The sequence below is a fragment of the Gekko japonicus genome, unplaced genomic scaffold (genome assembly GCF_001447785.1).
Source record: "Gekko japonicus isolate JY-2015 unplaced genomic scaffold, Gekko_japonicus_V1.1 scaffold665, whole genome shotgun sequence".
Taxonomy (NCBI): Eukaryota; Metazoa; Chordata; class Lepidosauria; order Squamata; family Gekkonidae; genus Gekko; species Gekko japonicus.
This window is the reverse complement of record NW_015170294.1, coordinates 782,689-798,908: the sequence shown is the minus strand read 5'-3', so window position 1 is coordinate 798,908 and position 16,220 is coordinate 782,689. Positions and strand designations below refer to the sequence as shown.

At 40.1% G+C, this 16,220-nt stretch overlaps 1 protein-coding gene across 1 annotated transcript in view; it reads right to left on the bottom strand.

The window, feature by feature from the left end:
• The window catches only part of SIM1 (single-minded family bHLH transcription factor 1), a 99,041-nt gene that overhangs the window by 20,545 nt on the left and 62,276 nt on the right, over nt 1-16,220 (bottom strand). Inside the window, exon 9 of the mRNA XM_015417907.1 lies at nt 2,371-2,536. Within this exon, the coding sequence (XP_015273393.1) occupies nt 2,371-2,536 (166 nt within the window). The remainder of the gene's footprint in view (nt 1-2,370; nt 2,537-16,220) is intronic.

Below are 16,220 nucleotides of genomic sequence, written 5' to 3'. Positions count from 1 at the left end.
AGATATTCTGGAAAAAAAAAACCCAGTGGCCACTGGGGCCCTGGATACTATTGTCCCTGCCTGTTCTATTTTCAAATAAGTTACAGAACCTAATTGACTTGGTTCAAATAAGTTACAGAACCTAATTGACTTGGGCAGTTATTGCCCAGCCTATGGAAAGGGCCAAGAGGTAATCCATTATAAGTGTCTTCCTGCCCTTCCTGCTCAGGCCTTTTCTGCATGCTGGTGATCAAGGGATCGGCTGGGTGCTTCTGGGCCTGGGCCAAGCAATAATTTGGGATTTCTATGATTGACTTCTAGAGGACCCTTTTACATTTGTTCCATTTTGCCCAGGTATGAGTTAAAATTAAAAACCCTGGTATTTCGACTGGTTAGTCCACAACTTGTTTGGCAGGAGTAGGGTGGGCTGCTCATAACAAGTAGGGCAAATTGATAAGCATCTTGACCCATCAGGCATGATGGAGGGTTATTCAAGAAACGCCTGTCATATCTTCCTATGGCAGGGTGGGTTGAGAGGGGAGGCCATGGTGCTGAGCAACATCAATCCAACCCGGTCATGCCTTTCCACAATAATAATAATAATAATAATAATAATAATAATAATAATAATAATAATAACAACAACAACAACAGCAGCAGCAGCAGCAACAACAACAACAACAACAACAACAACAACCAGGGCTTTTTCCCGGGGAAATGCACCGGAACAGAGGTCCAAAATTCTTTTTAAAATGTTTAAAAGTTCATGAGTTTTCAGTATACAGATTGAAAACTTCATTTCCCTCTTGAGAGTTCCAGCACTTCTTTTTCCAACAACAACAACAAAAGCCATGATAATAAGAGATTGGAGTCATACCCTGCCCTTCACTTGGAGTCTCAGAGCAGCTTACAATCTCATTCCCTTCCTCTCTCCACAACAGACACCCTGTGAGATAGGTGGGCTGAGAGAGCTCTTTGAGAACTGCTCTTGAGAGAACAGCTCTTAGAGAACTATGGCTTGCCCAAGGTCACCCAGCAGCTTAATGTGAAGGAGTGGAGAATCAAACATGGTTCTCCCTGATTAGAGTCCGTGCTCATAATAACATAAGAACATAAGATATGCCAATGTTGGATCAGGCCAAAGGCCCATCCAGTCCAACACTCTGTATCACACAGTGGCCAGAAATACCAGTGCCATCAGGAGGTCCACCAGTGGGGCCAGGACATTAGAAGCCCTCCCTCTGTTGACCCCCCCAAGCACCAAGATGACAGAGCATCACTTGCCCCAGAGTCCCTATCTATACCTTGTGGCTAATAGCCACTGATGGACCTCTGCTCCATATGCTTATCTAATTCCCTTTTGAAGCCATCCATGCTTGTAGCCGCCACCACTTCCTGTGGCAATGAATTCCAAGTGTTAATCACTCTTTGGGTGAAGAAGCTCTTAACCACTACACCACGCTGGCTCATTGAGGCTGTCTTGGCCCCTTCCAAAGAGGCCCATCAGTGTATCTGTTTATGAAGACTGAGATACCAAGAAGCCTTTTTATTAATTAATACTGGACTTTGAATATGAGTAGTTGTAATAATTGGGGGGAAAGATTTTAGATATACTTTCATTTGAGGTATGAATGATAGATACTGGCAAGTGTTCCCAAAATTATATCTACGCACAATTTGAGAATTACCAATATATAAATTACAAATCTCTCCCCTCCCCTCTTTTTCAGGACCTTGGCAAGAATTTGTGAAAATTACTATTTCAGTTACTACAAGGTGTGCATTATTTTTGAAAAGTAGTATCAAATGACAGCTTCTGGCACTCAGACTCTTGTAACTTAGTGCCCCAATCCAAACACACTACGTGGAAGTTCTTTAGTATCAGTGGATATTGCTTAGAATCATTGGGTACCTTCAGAAAATACAAAAAGGCTTCACAATGGCTCTGTTCATACTTTATGCAAAATGTTTAAGAACATAAGAACATAAGAGATGCCAATGTTGGATCAGGCCAAAGGCCCATCCAGTCCAACACTCTGTATCACACAGTGGCCAGAAATACCAGTGCCATCAGGAGGTCCACCAGTGGGGCCAGGACATTAGAAGCCATTAGAAGCAAAAAACTGTGCATCTCCCCCTGGCTGACCTATGTGTGTTCCATGTGCATCTGGAATTTACATATCTCACCAAGGCCAAGATACGGAAAATCCTCCTTCAAAAATTACTCAGAAGTACAAAGGTAGGAAGTACTAGCCATTAATTTTGTCATCAGTTCTATGTAACATTTTAAAGGGTCTCATAATGCCAGCCTTTAATACCTGATTCGTTTCCAGTATTCTGTAAGCAAACGTTATGCAAGCATAATGAAAAAATCAAACTCATTGTTCATACCTGTGGATAGGGTGATGTCCTAGATTTTGACTTGGTGCTTGAAAGACGTGATTTACTTCCTTTTCTATTGTCAGTTACAGTTGGAGTAGAGTTTGCATATGGGAATGATGGCTTGGTTGCTGAAACTTGATCCAATGAGAGCTGTAATCCTTTGTATTCTGTATCCCTAGATAAAAGGCAAAAGTTGAAGATATAAACTACATATAATGTCATCCTGGGCAGCTAATGTTAACCGTGTACACATTTCTTTTTATGCAAAGTCTTGAACTCTTCTGTAAGAAATTGTATCATTAAATATATTAAGCCATAATAAACATGAGTCTCTTTCTATGCTGCAACCAAATATAAACATTGCAGTCATAGGATCTCCAAAAGTCAAATAATTTTATACTTTACAATATATGTAACATTTGGGTTACATGCCCATGCTGTACGTAAACAGACCAAAATTTTGGCCATATACATTCAGAAAACATGTGAGAACTTGGTGACTGAATGATGAAGAAGCTGAGTCTGTTTCAGCCATCTGAAAATACCTTTAAAAAGGCTTTTCAGTATCAGTGAACAAATCAGCTAGAGGAATCTTTAGATTTTATGAAATAAGGGATCTGCTTTCAGCTTAAGGATAATAGTGATATATCATTTTAAACTGTACCTAGAGGAGTTTAAGTTTTTAAGAGATGAGGTTCACATGACCATTACATGTAGCAATTATCAGATGATACAAGCTTGAAGTTTGACTGCCTGAGTGGAGAAGAAACCAGTAGCAATTTGTGAGTATGAGCCTCTAATCCATGGGTGTCAAACATGTGGCCCAGGGGCCACATCAGGCCCCCACAGGGCTTCTATCAGGCCAGCAGTGGAACTGGCTGTCTTCTGCTGCTTCTTCCAGTTCTGCTGCTGCTCCATCATTGTAGGTTTGCAGCTTACAGATACACACCTGAACAGCATTGTGGCACACTGCTTATTTGGGGGGACTGTTTTCACTTTAAATTTATTAAACTGGGTAGTTTCTGCTGCCACCAGGATTTTTAAGAAATTCCAAATCTTCTGTTTCTGCTGCTGGTAATGTGACCAAGGGGTATGGGCTTTCAGAAGTCTATGTAGCCCTGAGGAAGGACTGAACTGAATTCTAGGTTAAATTAAAATATGATTTATTGATTAAGGAACAAAAATAAGTAGCTGGTTAACTGTAACTGTTTTGGGGGAAAGGAACTGGTAAATAAACTGGCAAGGTATCACTCACAGTCTTTTTGACATTAAAATTCCACACTGACAGGACTCTCTCTTTCACATAGGCAGCCACACTGGCTCAGCTCTTTGTATTATTGACTCTCTTTCATAACTTTAGAGTCTCACAGACCCTTCTCATAGTTCCTTCACTCTTAAACTTTTTAAAGACGTATATACTGATCTCTTTAAGTTTCCACACAGAACTCTGTCATATCACTGATTGACTCACTAACTGAATAACTGACTCCAACTGACTTCAAGACACACACCCAGAGTCACTTCAAAAACTCCTCCCACACTCTCAGTTATCCTCCAATCACAACACACTTGTCTCCCTCAATCATTCTACTCTTCTAGCACTGCACTCCAACCTAACATTTAAAGACACACACTCACTAAATAAGGAATCATTACAAGCATACTCAAGATTGCAACAACACAGACATTTTGATGCCATAATTTGAAGCAAGAGGTGTCAATTATCAGACGCTGTTTGTGCTAGCGCTAGACGGAACACTGTTAAATAAACAAAATATTGCAAGAGTGCTAATGTTTTAAGCATGCTTTTATTTTAAGTAAAAAAAAATTGTGTTTGTGTCCTTTATCAAGTTTATATTTTAAGTAAAAAAAAAACCCTATGTGTTTGTGTCCTTTATCAAGTTTATATCTCCGCTACCTGGCATTACATTTTATGACACACATGGCCTGGCCCAGCAAGGTATCATTTGTGTCAGATCTGGCCCTCAAAACAAATGAGTTCGACACCCCTGCTCTAATCAATAAAAATAGTCACTGAAATTAGGACAATGAAAAGTACAATTGTTAAAGAAGACAGCAAAATTCAGAGTTTAAGCTCTGTTAATCCATCCAATTAATAAAAGCAAATATATACAATTCCCAGGAATGTCTGAAAGTCCTGAGGTTTCTTACACATAAGGATGGATCCAAAGGAACCCATGAATGGACAAATCTTTCATTCACATGACTGTTTCTGCTAATTGAAGGTTCTTCCATGAATAAAAGGGCACCTGTGGACCCAGTCCACAAGTATTGAAAAATTCTGAAATGGCTAGACATTTGGAGCCAAGCTCCAAATTTGGATTTGCTCAAGTAAATCTGTTTCAAGGTGTTTGTGGTGTCAGTCCGTATGTATTAAATACACAGTTAAAATAAATTAACCCTTAACCCAGTAGTTTTCATTAGAGAACTTTAATCATACAGAGTGGGGAAAAACTCTGCCCATGATAAACTAGTAACACTATAACAAAATGACATGACAGGAACAGAGGTTGTTTACCTGGCCTTGCATAAAGCCAGACTTTGTATACGTAGCATGTCTATTTTGTGCAATGGACAGAAACATTTATAACTGGAAATGCTATAAATCGATGTGTCTGGTCAAAATGTTTGTTTGTATAACTGTATGTAGATGAGTTACATTTAATCTGAAAACACAAAAAACTTCTGGTCATTTATCAAATTATCCTGATGTTTATTTCACTATAAAATGGTGACATAGAGCAGTCAGTGTTTTGTAAAGTGGTCCATTATGTTTTTAACCTACTGTGATTGTTTACATCTCTTTTCACACAGAAAAAGATTTATTGATGCTATCAGAGGTCAGAACTACAGTGTAAGGGGAATGGAGAGTCCATTGTTTGGTGTCTCTTTCTTCTCTCCCACCAGCAACATAAAGCAGAGCACATATGACATCATTGTTCTGTGCTATAATAAGTCCATCTTTATGCTTGCTAACTATTACCAGGAAGATGGGCTAGAGAGACAGGGAGCTCTTCCATCTTTCATGAAATTACTAGCTCTGCCCAAACCTGGGGGATGAAGGACCATAAAACATTGATGGTTAGTTGCATCTCTGTGTGCTTCGCTTTCTTAGGCCAGTTCAGATGTTATTTGAGAATATTTATTTCATTCACAAGAATCACCTTTTCTCATATGCAATATAGTTCATAAATTGTGCACCTGGATCTCAGCCACAGCTATACCCATCATCTCACAGTCATATATCAGACCCCAGATGTTTCCATAGATAAGGTCCACAAGTGCCCACCAAAGCTATGATTATTTAATTCTCAAAGAATCGTTCATATTGATTTTCAGGGTTTTCTTTTAAATTACCAAGTGGTATACAAAAATTAAAGTCAAAACAATAATTAATACATTTAAACGTCACCTAGGAAGGCCTGGCGTGATCTGGTCCATGGGGTCGCGAAGAGTCAGACTCGACTGTGCGACTGAACAACAAAAACAAATTAAATTATAACTAGCAGGGAGCTTCAGTGGGAAAAGCCCTGGTTCTTGTGAAGGTCAATCTATGGAATATTAAACAGGACTAGATAAGTAGCCAGGGTTATACCTTAACTCAACTGTACACTATAATCAGTGGATATTGTCCAGCCAGGCTGGACTGGGAGGCAGAAAAAGTAGCTAATGGCTAACTCACATCTGCCAATGGCTTGGCATTCATGGAAAGGCTAGCACCAACAATAACAATACCCAGTTTGTCTCATTACTGGGAACTGGTTCAAGCTTTTGGATTTTCTGTGAAGCCTTTCAGCCGTATCCTATGTATGCTTGTTCACGTGCCCCACTAGCTTCAACAGGATTAATTTCAAAAATATGCTTAATTTGATTTTACTTCCTTCTTTTCATAAATGACTTCTTTCAAAATAATATTTGTTCAAAATAACCATAGTACAATTAAAACAATAAACAAGTCCAATAAGAGAAATGTTTGAGCAGAAGAACAAAAGGAGAGGAGCAATGTTACCAAGGGAGCCAAGTAGCCCTCTGAGAACCAAGTTTCGATAAGCATGATGGGCCACAGCCAAAAAAGGTTCTATCCCTGATCAACCCATCCATACTTTTAGAGGAACCAAAAGAAAGAAAATCCCAGTAGAGGATCAGGTTCATTTGGGAAACAAAGTAATGTCAGCAATTTCAGTGCCTAACAAAGGCCATACTGAAATGAATCCAGAAAATCAACGGTCTAAAAATACCCAGAGGTGAACCATCACTACCTGCACAAATACTTTGCCTAAAAAGGGAAGCTTTGCAACCTGATGATCTGAGCTATCTTTAGAATCCATAGAAGATTTCTTTAGGTGTGACCTCACATCCTCCTCCTTCATGGCATCTCGGACTGCTTGTTTTTTTCTCAAAGAGGCATTTATATACAGCTGGCCACTTCCCTCCGGCTTGCTATGTTCAGCCAAGAAGGGCAAAAAACCAAATCTCCCCAAGCACTCTGTTAACCTCCTCAGGTTGCAGTGTTAAAGTGTTAGACTTGGCTTTAACTGCAAATACTAGAAATCAGAAATTTCATGTCCATGTTGACGAGATCTTTTAGAAACATGTCATTATTTGTTTGGAATGAAGTAGGAAGAGAATTTTGGCTGCAGTTGTTTTTATACAAACTTCCTTTGACAATCAAGCATTAAAATGAACTTTAATAGATACAAACAAAAGCCAGGTAATAGCTTTTATATGTAATATTCCTCCCTCACCTGGAGCTGTGCCTCACATTTTCCTCTGTTTTGAGGGTAACTGTTCCTCCTTCCATAGCCTCATCGTTGAAGAATGTGGGAAGCAGGGGCATTGCCAGAAATTTTTTCAGGGGGGCACCAGGATGCCAGGGGCTAATTTAATTAAAGGTAGTTCAAAGGTACTTACAAACATGCCCCCAACCAAAGCTGGCTCCCACGACCCCTTTTAACAGATTTTGAAACAAGCAGCTACTTGTTTAATGTCATGTTGTGTGATTCCAACAAAGAATCCTTTTCTGGAAACTGCAAGGAAATGCCACAGTGGCTGGGCATGGGTCTAGAGATCTCCCAGAGCCAACTCCCATGGCCCCTGCCTCAGCATACAACTGCCCTGCTCAGTGTAGAGGAAGCAGGCTGGTGTCACATGACACAGCTACAAGCTCCTCCCAGGATCCATGCCGCCTTGGTGCGGGTGCAGTGAGGCCGCCCTGGTGCAGGTGCAGTGAGGTGCCAGGGCAGGCCATTAGAGAATGCTGAACTGCCTCCTCTGTACCAAGCGAGGCAGTCAAATGCTGAGGCAGGGGCCGCAGGAGCCAGCTCCAGGAGATCTCCAGGCCTAGGCCCAGCCACTGTGGCATTTCCTTGTGGTTTCCAAAAAGGGATCCTTTATTGGAGTCACACAACATGACAGTAAACAAGTAGCTGCTTGTTTCCAAATCTTTTAAAATGTTAAATAGCCGCTGGCTGCAAAAAAGATGTGGCAACAGCTCATGTGGACTAGGGGGGACCAGGAGGGAGGTGGCAGGGCACATTTGTGAGGGGGCATCGCCCTCAAATGCCCCCATGGCTATGGGCCTGGCTGGAAGCCTATGTACTTCTTTGCCTTCCTTTTCCCATCACCACCAGATTCTCATCCTAAAGTATCCTTATACTGAGATCATGCATAGGAAGAATGCACTCTGCAGATTTCTTTCTACCTTTCTCATATCTTTGTTTGTGCTTCCAGAAACACTGCTGTCTGCAGACTGGAGACTGAATTCACACCAAAGCTGTGCTCAGTAAATAAAAGGATTGTATTACTGGGCCACAGTTCAGTCAGCTACAAGAAACCTTGGCAGGAAGCGCTGGTCACGAAAGCTGATAATGACAAATGAAAATTTCAAGATTATAAGACTAGTTATAAAAGTGATATATACATGGAGAAAGACACAAACCACAGAAGGCCTCTGTGAAATCCAACAATTAATGTTCTCACTCTCTGAAAAACATGTCGGGCATGACAGAACTGGCATGCAGCAGGCCATGATGACTTCAGTTGTGCCATTTTCAAAATGACCCACACATGAGAAGAAAGGGATATTTAAAAACATGCCTGCACTCTGTTCATAGTAGCACCTTGAATATGTGAGCCTACTCATCTTCAGACTAACTTTTGGAAACTATCAGGGATTCAGTGAATTAGATTCCGTGGGTCATATCTGCAGACAGAAGGATTTCCATCAGCAGACTGCAGTTTTCTTGTCCCCCCCCCTTCAGTCCAACTGCTCCCCAAAATGGCAGCATTTCAGTGGGGGGTTTGGTGCTGCAGCAGGAGAGGGGAGTGAGAAGCTTGCATTCTGCTGACAGAAATCCTTCTATCTGCAGAAATGCTCCATAGATCCAAGCAGCATGAGGAACATCAGCATGCAGAAATTCAGCTCGTGCACATGTACTCATGTGGATTTCTCAGTCCAGCAGGGTGTATGCATGTGGTATCCTCCAACCATATGTGTTAAAGCCCTTGTTGGATCAGGGGAAATGTGTATAGTAAAGAGTGTAAGATCTGCTGCACTTGCACAAATGTGCACAACCACAAAGACTAAGATTGCTTCCATGTCCAGTAGCTAGTCTGGGTCTGAAGTTAATATGAAGCAGGAGGTTTCCACTTCCACACAGTGCACCTTCTGGCTCCTCACCCCAGATTTTCTGCACTTGTGCCTAAAACTGCTTTACTGCAATCTTTTTGGGATGATCACAGTACAGTTGGGGTGTCTGCCATGTGGATGGGAAAGTTCGGATCTTACCCAGCCTTACCCACATCTGCACCATTTTCTCTGTACCTAGCCCAATTTTGTTTTTGTTTTAATTGGTAATTGACAAATTGCTCTAGTGATTTGTCAGTTACCATTTAAAATAAAACTCAAAAAGCCCTCTCCAGGAGGCAGGGGGGAAAGTGGTCCTGGGCTGAGGAAATGAGGGGCTGCATCCACATGGAAGCCCTGTTGCCACTGCTCTAAATCAGAAGTTGCAGCCAAAACAAGAAAACTTCTGAGAACAATGGTCATGTAGAGTTACACAGCCATGAATGAAATAGTACCACCACTGATATTCCAATCCTGTCACAAGGAGATACCCCATTCAACAGATAATCTACACATCACAGGACCAAAAGGACTGTGGAAAGGAAAGAATAGCATTCCTATGTCATGTGCCCACATTTTATGATGTATAGTAAGATTTACATGATGGCCAGACATCATGACATTAAGTATTTTACCCACACACACACATATGTGCACCAACATCATCCAATGACATAGAGTGGAAGTAGGGAAACGTACACCATCATAATGTCATGACACATTACTAAATCCTTTATTCCATATTATGGGAAGAGACATGTTGACACAGGGATACAATTTTTGGTGGCAACCCTGTGCCTCCCCTAACATCTGGTTCCATCCTCAATTGCAATGCGCTAGAGTGCCAGATAACCAGAGTCCAGATTTCTCGGCTACATATTGCTGTGAGTTGGACTGAATTTGGAAAATAAACGATCATTAAAATAACAATTCTAATTTCATAGTTGTATGTGTTCTATTATATAGCTCCTAAGCTTGGTCATCTTCCAGTACAGAGGGCCAAATCCATGCTTGCTATTAATGCAGTAACGATCAATAAATAGACAGTGTGCACTTGGCAAGAACTCACAAAGGCATTTAAATGCAAGACTTCACTCAATAATGAGAAAGTTGGCTAAGAGAGAAGCTTCCTGAAAACTACCATGAGAACTCTCAACATCACCCTGGATAGACACCAAAGATATAAAGTAGGGAACTTGATTCTATGTATCATTTGAAATAATGCGACATTTAACAATACTGAATCCCATGGTGCAGTCCAGCAGTGTCAACACTGGGCATGTTAGTGTGTTGATTTATTTTCAATAGCATCATTTTCCATTACTTTAAATTCATGGATGCTTTTTAGCAGCATATCTGCTGAGAATGGGCTGAAAGCCGATTAGATGAGAAGTAAAACAGCTTGGGAGGGTTTCCCCCCCTTTCAGAATGCTTCTTCTGGAAGTCAGCCTTTGCACTACATTTCCAATTTAATATCTGAGGATTTATGCATAAACAGTATCTCTGATTTGTATTAATGGCACAGAAATATAAATCCTCACACACTGGAATGAGAACATCCCCCATTATATGCAAAACTAATAGGGACCCCCGACTGTTTCCCAGACTGAACATTTTCACCTCAGTCTTCAATGCAATCTTTTCTACATATTGAGAGAAAAAACATTAATACCGGTGATTCTGGATGAGCATCAAAAGATCTGAGTTCAATTTCTTATTCTACAGTGATAAGAATCTTAGATGATCTTGGGGTACTCAATCTACATGGAGTTTTTAGAAGCACTTGACATAGACCTAACCTGGGCTGCATCACAGCTGACTATTCCCACCCACTGGTGGGTATCTGGTCACTGCCCTTGATGCAAATGGAATAGAGACAGTGCTCCAAAACATTTGTATTATATGAAGTTACAAGATACATTGGAAGCTTCAACTAATCAGCAGCAGAGAGATCAAATTAATTAATGCTTCTGAATACTTAACTTCTAATCTTTCTATCCATTTAGGCCTCATCCCAATTAAACCAAAATAGCAGTATTTAAATCAGTTTGATTCCAACTGGATCAATTTGGCATAAACGCCAAATATTTTAATGTAAGTGGCTTGATGCTAAGATTTTTAGTTTTACAGCCCAATCAATAATCCCCTGAATCCAGAATACTTAGATTTAAAGCAATACAGCCTAATTCGTTTAGGACTAAATTTGCTTAAATCCAAATACTTTAAACGGACTATATTCCGTTTCAGCCCATTCTCAAAATTAGTGATGGTCATCATCCATTGTTTATAGCCAGAATTTATTTATTTAGAATATTTCTATGCCACCTCTTCAGAGTCTTGCTCAAGGTGGTTTACAGCCTAGTAAACAGAGAAATGTATTGCCTTCCAGTATTTATCTTAGTTCTCCTGGTTACTTGTCATGTATAGAGTTCATCTCCATAAATCCATTGATTCCTTTCTTATAGTCATCGGTAATATTTATATTAATGATAGTCTCTACATCATCTGCCACTTGACTGAATGAAGAATTAGTCTGAGGTGAGCACCAGCATCATGTGGTTTTGTAAGAACTGGATGCTTGGAGCCATGTGCAACACATACCTGGGAAAGAATAGTAATGTTTATAGTAACTGTTTATAGTAACTGTTTATCTGCTGCCACAGGCAGATCTTCTTTCCTTACCACCTCAGCCTCATTCAGTGAAGTTGCACTTTGTCTGGTCTCAGGTTTTTGCAAGCTCTTCCTTCCAGTGCAGCACTGACTTTCCACTGAGTGGAAAGCCAGCATTGTAGAAGCAGAAAGCCATAGCTTCCTAAGTAGAACATAGACTATTTTTACAAACCTAAAATCTAAAGGTGGGGAGCAAGAATCTGAATGTCATAAGAATTGTCAAAATATTTCAAATCATCCAGGAGATAAACCAAAATAGTACCCATGCTGGAAAAAAATAAGGAATTAAATAGCTACAATTTTCTGACACTGATTCTCAAAATCTCTCTGATGCGACAGCTTCACTGGTTCTTCCTTGATTAATAATAGATCATGAGTTCACCTTGTGAATAAAAAATACAGTGGGAAATACTGAAGGAACTTGGTAGGCATATAGCCTGATTCTGTGTAGGAATGAAGACTGAGGCTGATTTGTGATGAACTTGAAGTCATGTGATTTTATTATTTGTAGTGTTAGTACTTGATTTTAGTTCATTGTTGTATAGTACTGATTTTTTTTTTATTGTGAGCCACTTCAAACCAGTCTGGAGAGGCAGCATACAAATTTCCCAAAAATAAATCAGTGTGCTTCCTTTCCCTCTCTATTACTTCTTCCCTTTGCATACAGCACAGTAACTGAAGAATTTGTCCTGGGGTTTGTTATGACAAACTTTGGTTTCTTCTCTTGCTTATAAATCAGGATTGAACTGTGGCTCAGAACTGGAATTTGCAGACAAACAGCAAACCACATTTTGTATATAAACCTAATTCACAACAGACTGCAGCCTATTCTAGCCTATTAACTAACCAAAAATGAACTAAAAACCATTAACTTAGTTATTATAACTAATATGACTTGAAAAGTTAATGATGTTAATATTAAGAACTACTCAGACCTGGCCATTATTTTGACAACAAGATTGTCGCGCAGTGCGTTGGCAGTTGAACAGGGTACTCAGGAACTTGCAGAATACTCTAGCAGAGTTCTAGCCACCAGCCACTCCCAATAGCTCACCACATAAAGCAGTCCAGTGGTTACTATTTACAGAGATTTTATTTACAGATATATACAGCTCTCAGACAGCATGCTTCGCCAGGCATCCACAAATACAGGGGAGAACACTGAGCATAAGCACACTGTACATATATACATAGCACAGCCAATCAGCAATGTGCTTAGTCATGGTGACTTAGTCCTTGCCCAGACATGTACAAACTGGATAAGTCTGGTACTGCACCACATGACAATCACATGACAACTGTCAGATAGATCAGAGTCATCTAACAGCTGAAGCTTACATTATTGACAAAGATATCTGGTTTAGAGTTGTTGGGGGATAACAGAACAATTCAGCAGATAGGTCATGGCAGAAATAATTACCAATTAGATTAGTTGTGCCCAGATTTGGAGTGGTGGACCATTTTCCCCATACTATTTCCCCAGTAAAAATCCCATGGCTTCCTGCTCTTAGCCCTGGTAGAAAAACAAGCATTTGCTGCTGAAAGCATTTTTTAACCAGCCTTCTAGGAGACACTTTCTCTTATCTTCCTGAAATTTGTTAAGGATAATGCCTTGAGGGAGGGATACAATTCAGGGTAATTTTGCTCCAGTTGAACAGGGATAAAAGCTACAGCTGGAACTTGCTTACCCACTGAAGCCCATGAAAACAGAAAACGAGTTAAAGGAAACAAACTCATGCAGTAACATAAATAAAAGAATAAAAAGAAAAATGTTGCCGAACTAACATGAACTGAAAAAAAGATTGTGCACCTTCCTATGAGCAGCCATTAGGCAACACAAAATAGCATTGTGGCTACCAAGAGACAACAGAAGTCAGGAGCAGATATATTTTATTGGGGTTTGCACAAAATCTCTTTCTATTTAACCTAAACAATTTTTTTTACTCCACCCTATATATTTTATCCTTGATTAAACCTCTCACAGGTTGCTAATCATTAATGGGTTCTTTATTGTCACTGTGCAAACAGTTCATTCATGCCTATGACCTATCAAATTTCACAGACATGGTCTTTAATTGGATTTGTTCATTTCTAATCTGCTTAAGCCTGCAAGGCTGTAATGCTTGACTAAGTATACATTCAACACCCTTATTTAAACTGGTAAAATAAATTGGAGATTCATTCTGTGAATATCAATACAAATCATGCCATTGTTATTATGTACCTTGCAGTAGAAACAAAGATTAGGAATGATGTTAAAGGATTAGTATTTATTGTATTCTAGTAGGAGATTTCAGGATCTAGATTTTCAAGGCAAAAATTTCAAGACAACTCAGTCTACACCTAAAACCTAAAGACACTTGAGACCCTGACCAGAAGTCCAACATGCAACAGCCAATAATGCCAAAGAATATTCTCTGACGCCACCTACAAAATACATAATACCTGCAAAGAGTCCTTCATGCTAGAACAGTCTGCACTGGCAGTGACACTAAGCAGGGCCTAAATAATCCTTTCCTTATGATGAGACAAAAAGGCACAGTCCCCTACACAAGCTCCCTAGACATGGGTGGAAGTTGTATCATTATTGCCTTAGTGGGTGTTAAGACATTCCAGGGGTGAGTGGTGCCATTCTTGAAGTCTCAGCATATAGTTATCACTGTTATCCCAACCTCTGAGAAACAGTAATTCTGGTCAGGAGTCCCAAGTCAGAAAGTAAACATTCATCTTACCAAGAAAGGGAATTGTCTGATTTTGGTCAGAGCTCATCCCATTTCTGATTGACAGCCCCTTTGGATCCTAAAGGTATATAATATTGGTGATGGCCATTGTTTGGAGCTCTCCTTGGCCAATAGCCCCCTTCAGGCCTTGGAGGAGAGCCGGAATATATTCCTGATAAACATATTTACAAGTGTACTAATTTTCTAATAGGTAATGGGTTTTTTCTGTATGATGACTGCTAAATTGTTATTTGCTTGAATACTTTTGCATTATGGGTTTAAATTTTCAATAAATGGTTTTAACTTTTAACTCTCTCTCTCTCTCTGGTACTACAGGGTCCTGCCAGTTCCATCCCTCTCCCTCATTGACTCTGGTGGGGATGGGAGTCCTTCGAAAAGCTCCTGGACTCTTAATTCCCCCAACAATCATTCAGGCACTTCATTTCAGTGAGATTTTCAGAGGAGAACAAGGTTGCTATGTTCCTAATCTTCTGCTGGTTCTTTTTCTCCATGTCCTTATCGAGCCTCTTCATTCACATACTTTGCTTAGTTCTCCCATATCAGCCCTCCTTCCTCCCTTCTTCCACTTGTTCGTCCTTTTTCTTCTGCAGTTTCCTTCCTTCTCCTCTGATCATATCTCCAGAGGAATCTTAGTTACAGGCCTGTACAGAATTATAGAAATGTTTATTTATTTTATAGCCCCCTTTGACCCTTGGGGGACCAAGAAAACTCAAGGTAGTTCATAACAACTCTGTCTGGCATGCAGTGAGCAATGCAGCCACTGCCACATTATACATTATGAGCCTCCTTCACAAAAGTACAAATTGGAAAGTATATATCAGACAAGTTACAGCCCTCTGTTTGTGATCTTTGTCAGTAAGTGACATAAGATGAAATGAGGAAGGCAAATGGGACTTTCATACATTGTACTGTTAAGAGAGGTCCCACACAATTACGAACCTTAGCCCATTGATCTGCATGCATTCGTGTTCTCTGGAGATAAATGTTTATTTTATTTTGCATTGCTTGAAAAGCCACATAGGTTCTACTTTATATTGGATCTTATACCTATAGACAAAGCTATTCCAAGAATTATGTCACATTCCAGCACCACACTAGCATCACACCAGAAAAGAAACCCAAGGTAGGAATTTGCGGAATAAATGTCAAGGCTATGTAGACAGAGTTTGGCTTTTAATGGCCACCACATTCTACAGGACAGAGTAAATAGCCTGCAACTTGGGACATAGCTGAGAAAGAGCAAACCTTACCATCTGGGCCCACTACCAAACTGGGTTCCCAAGTGAGAAAAATAAGTCCCTGCTGCTGGGGACCAGGCCACCCATCAGGCCCAATACACTGGTGGTGTTGGAAAGTGCTGTCAAGTCACAGTCAAATTATGCTGACTCGATAGAGCATTCAAGGCAAAATACAGACAGGGGTGTTTGCCACTGCCTGCCTCTGTGTAGCCTTCATGCAACTTGATTGGAATACTTTGTTTCACAAGACAGAGGGTTCTGTTTCCCTTGCAGAAAAGTTACATTATCGTTACAAGAAGAAGAAAGGTTCCCACACTTCCATAACTCTACAATCTATGCAAAATGGAGTTGGTTGGGAGGACATTTTTATAAAGGGCAATAGAGAACAGAACTATGGTCCGTGCCACTGTATATGCGATGTATTATCGATCTGTTGTATGTACTATCATGCTCTCGCTGTGGCATTTTCTACTGTTGTCATTCTATTTTCTACATTTTCTGTTGTAATTCCATTTTCTAAATAGGCTGACATATCATGTCTGATACTTTTGTGCACTTTTCTAA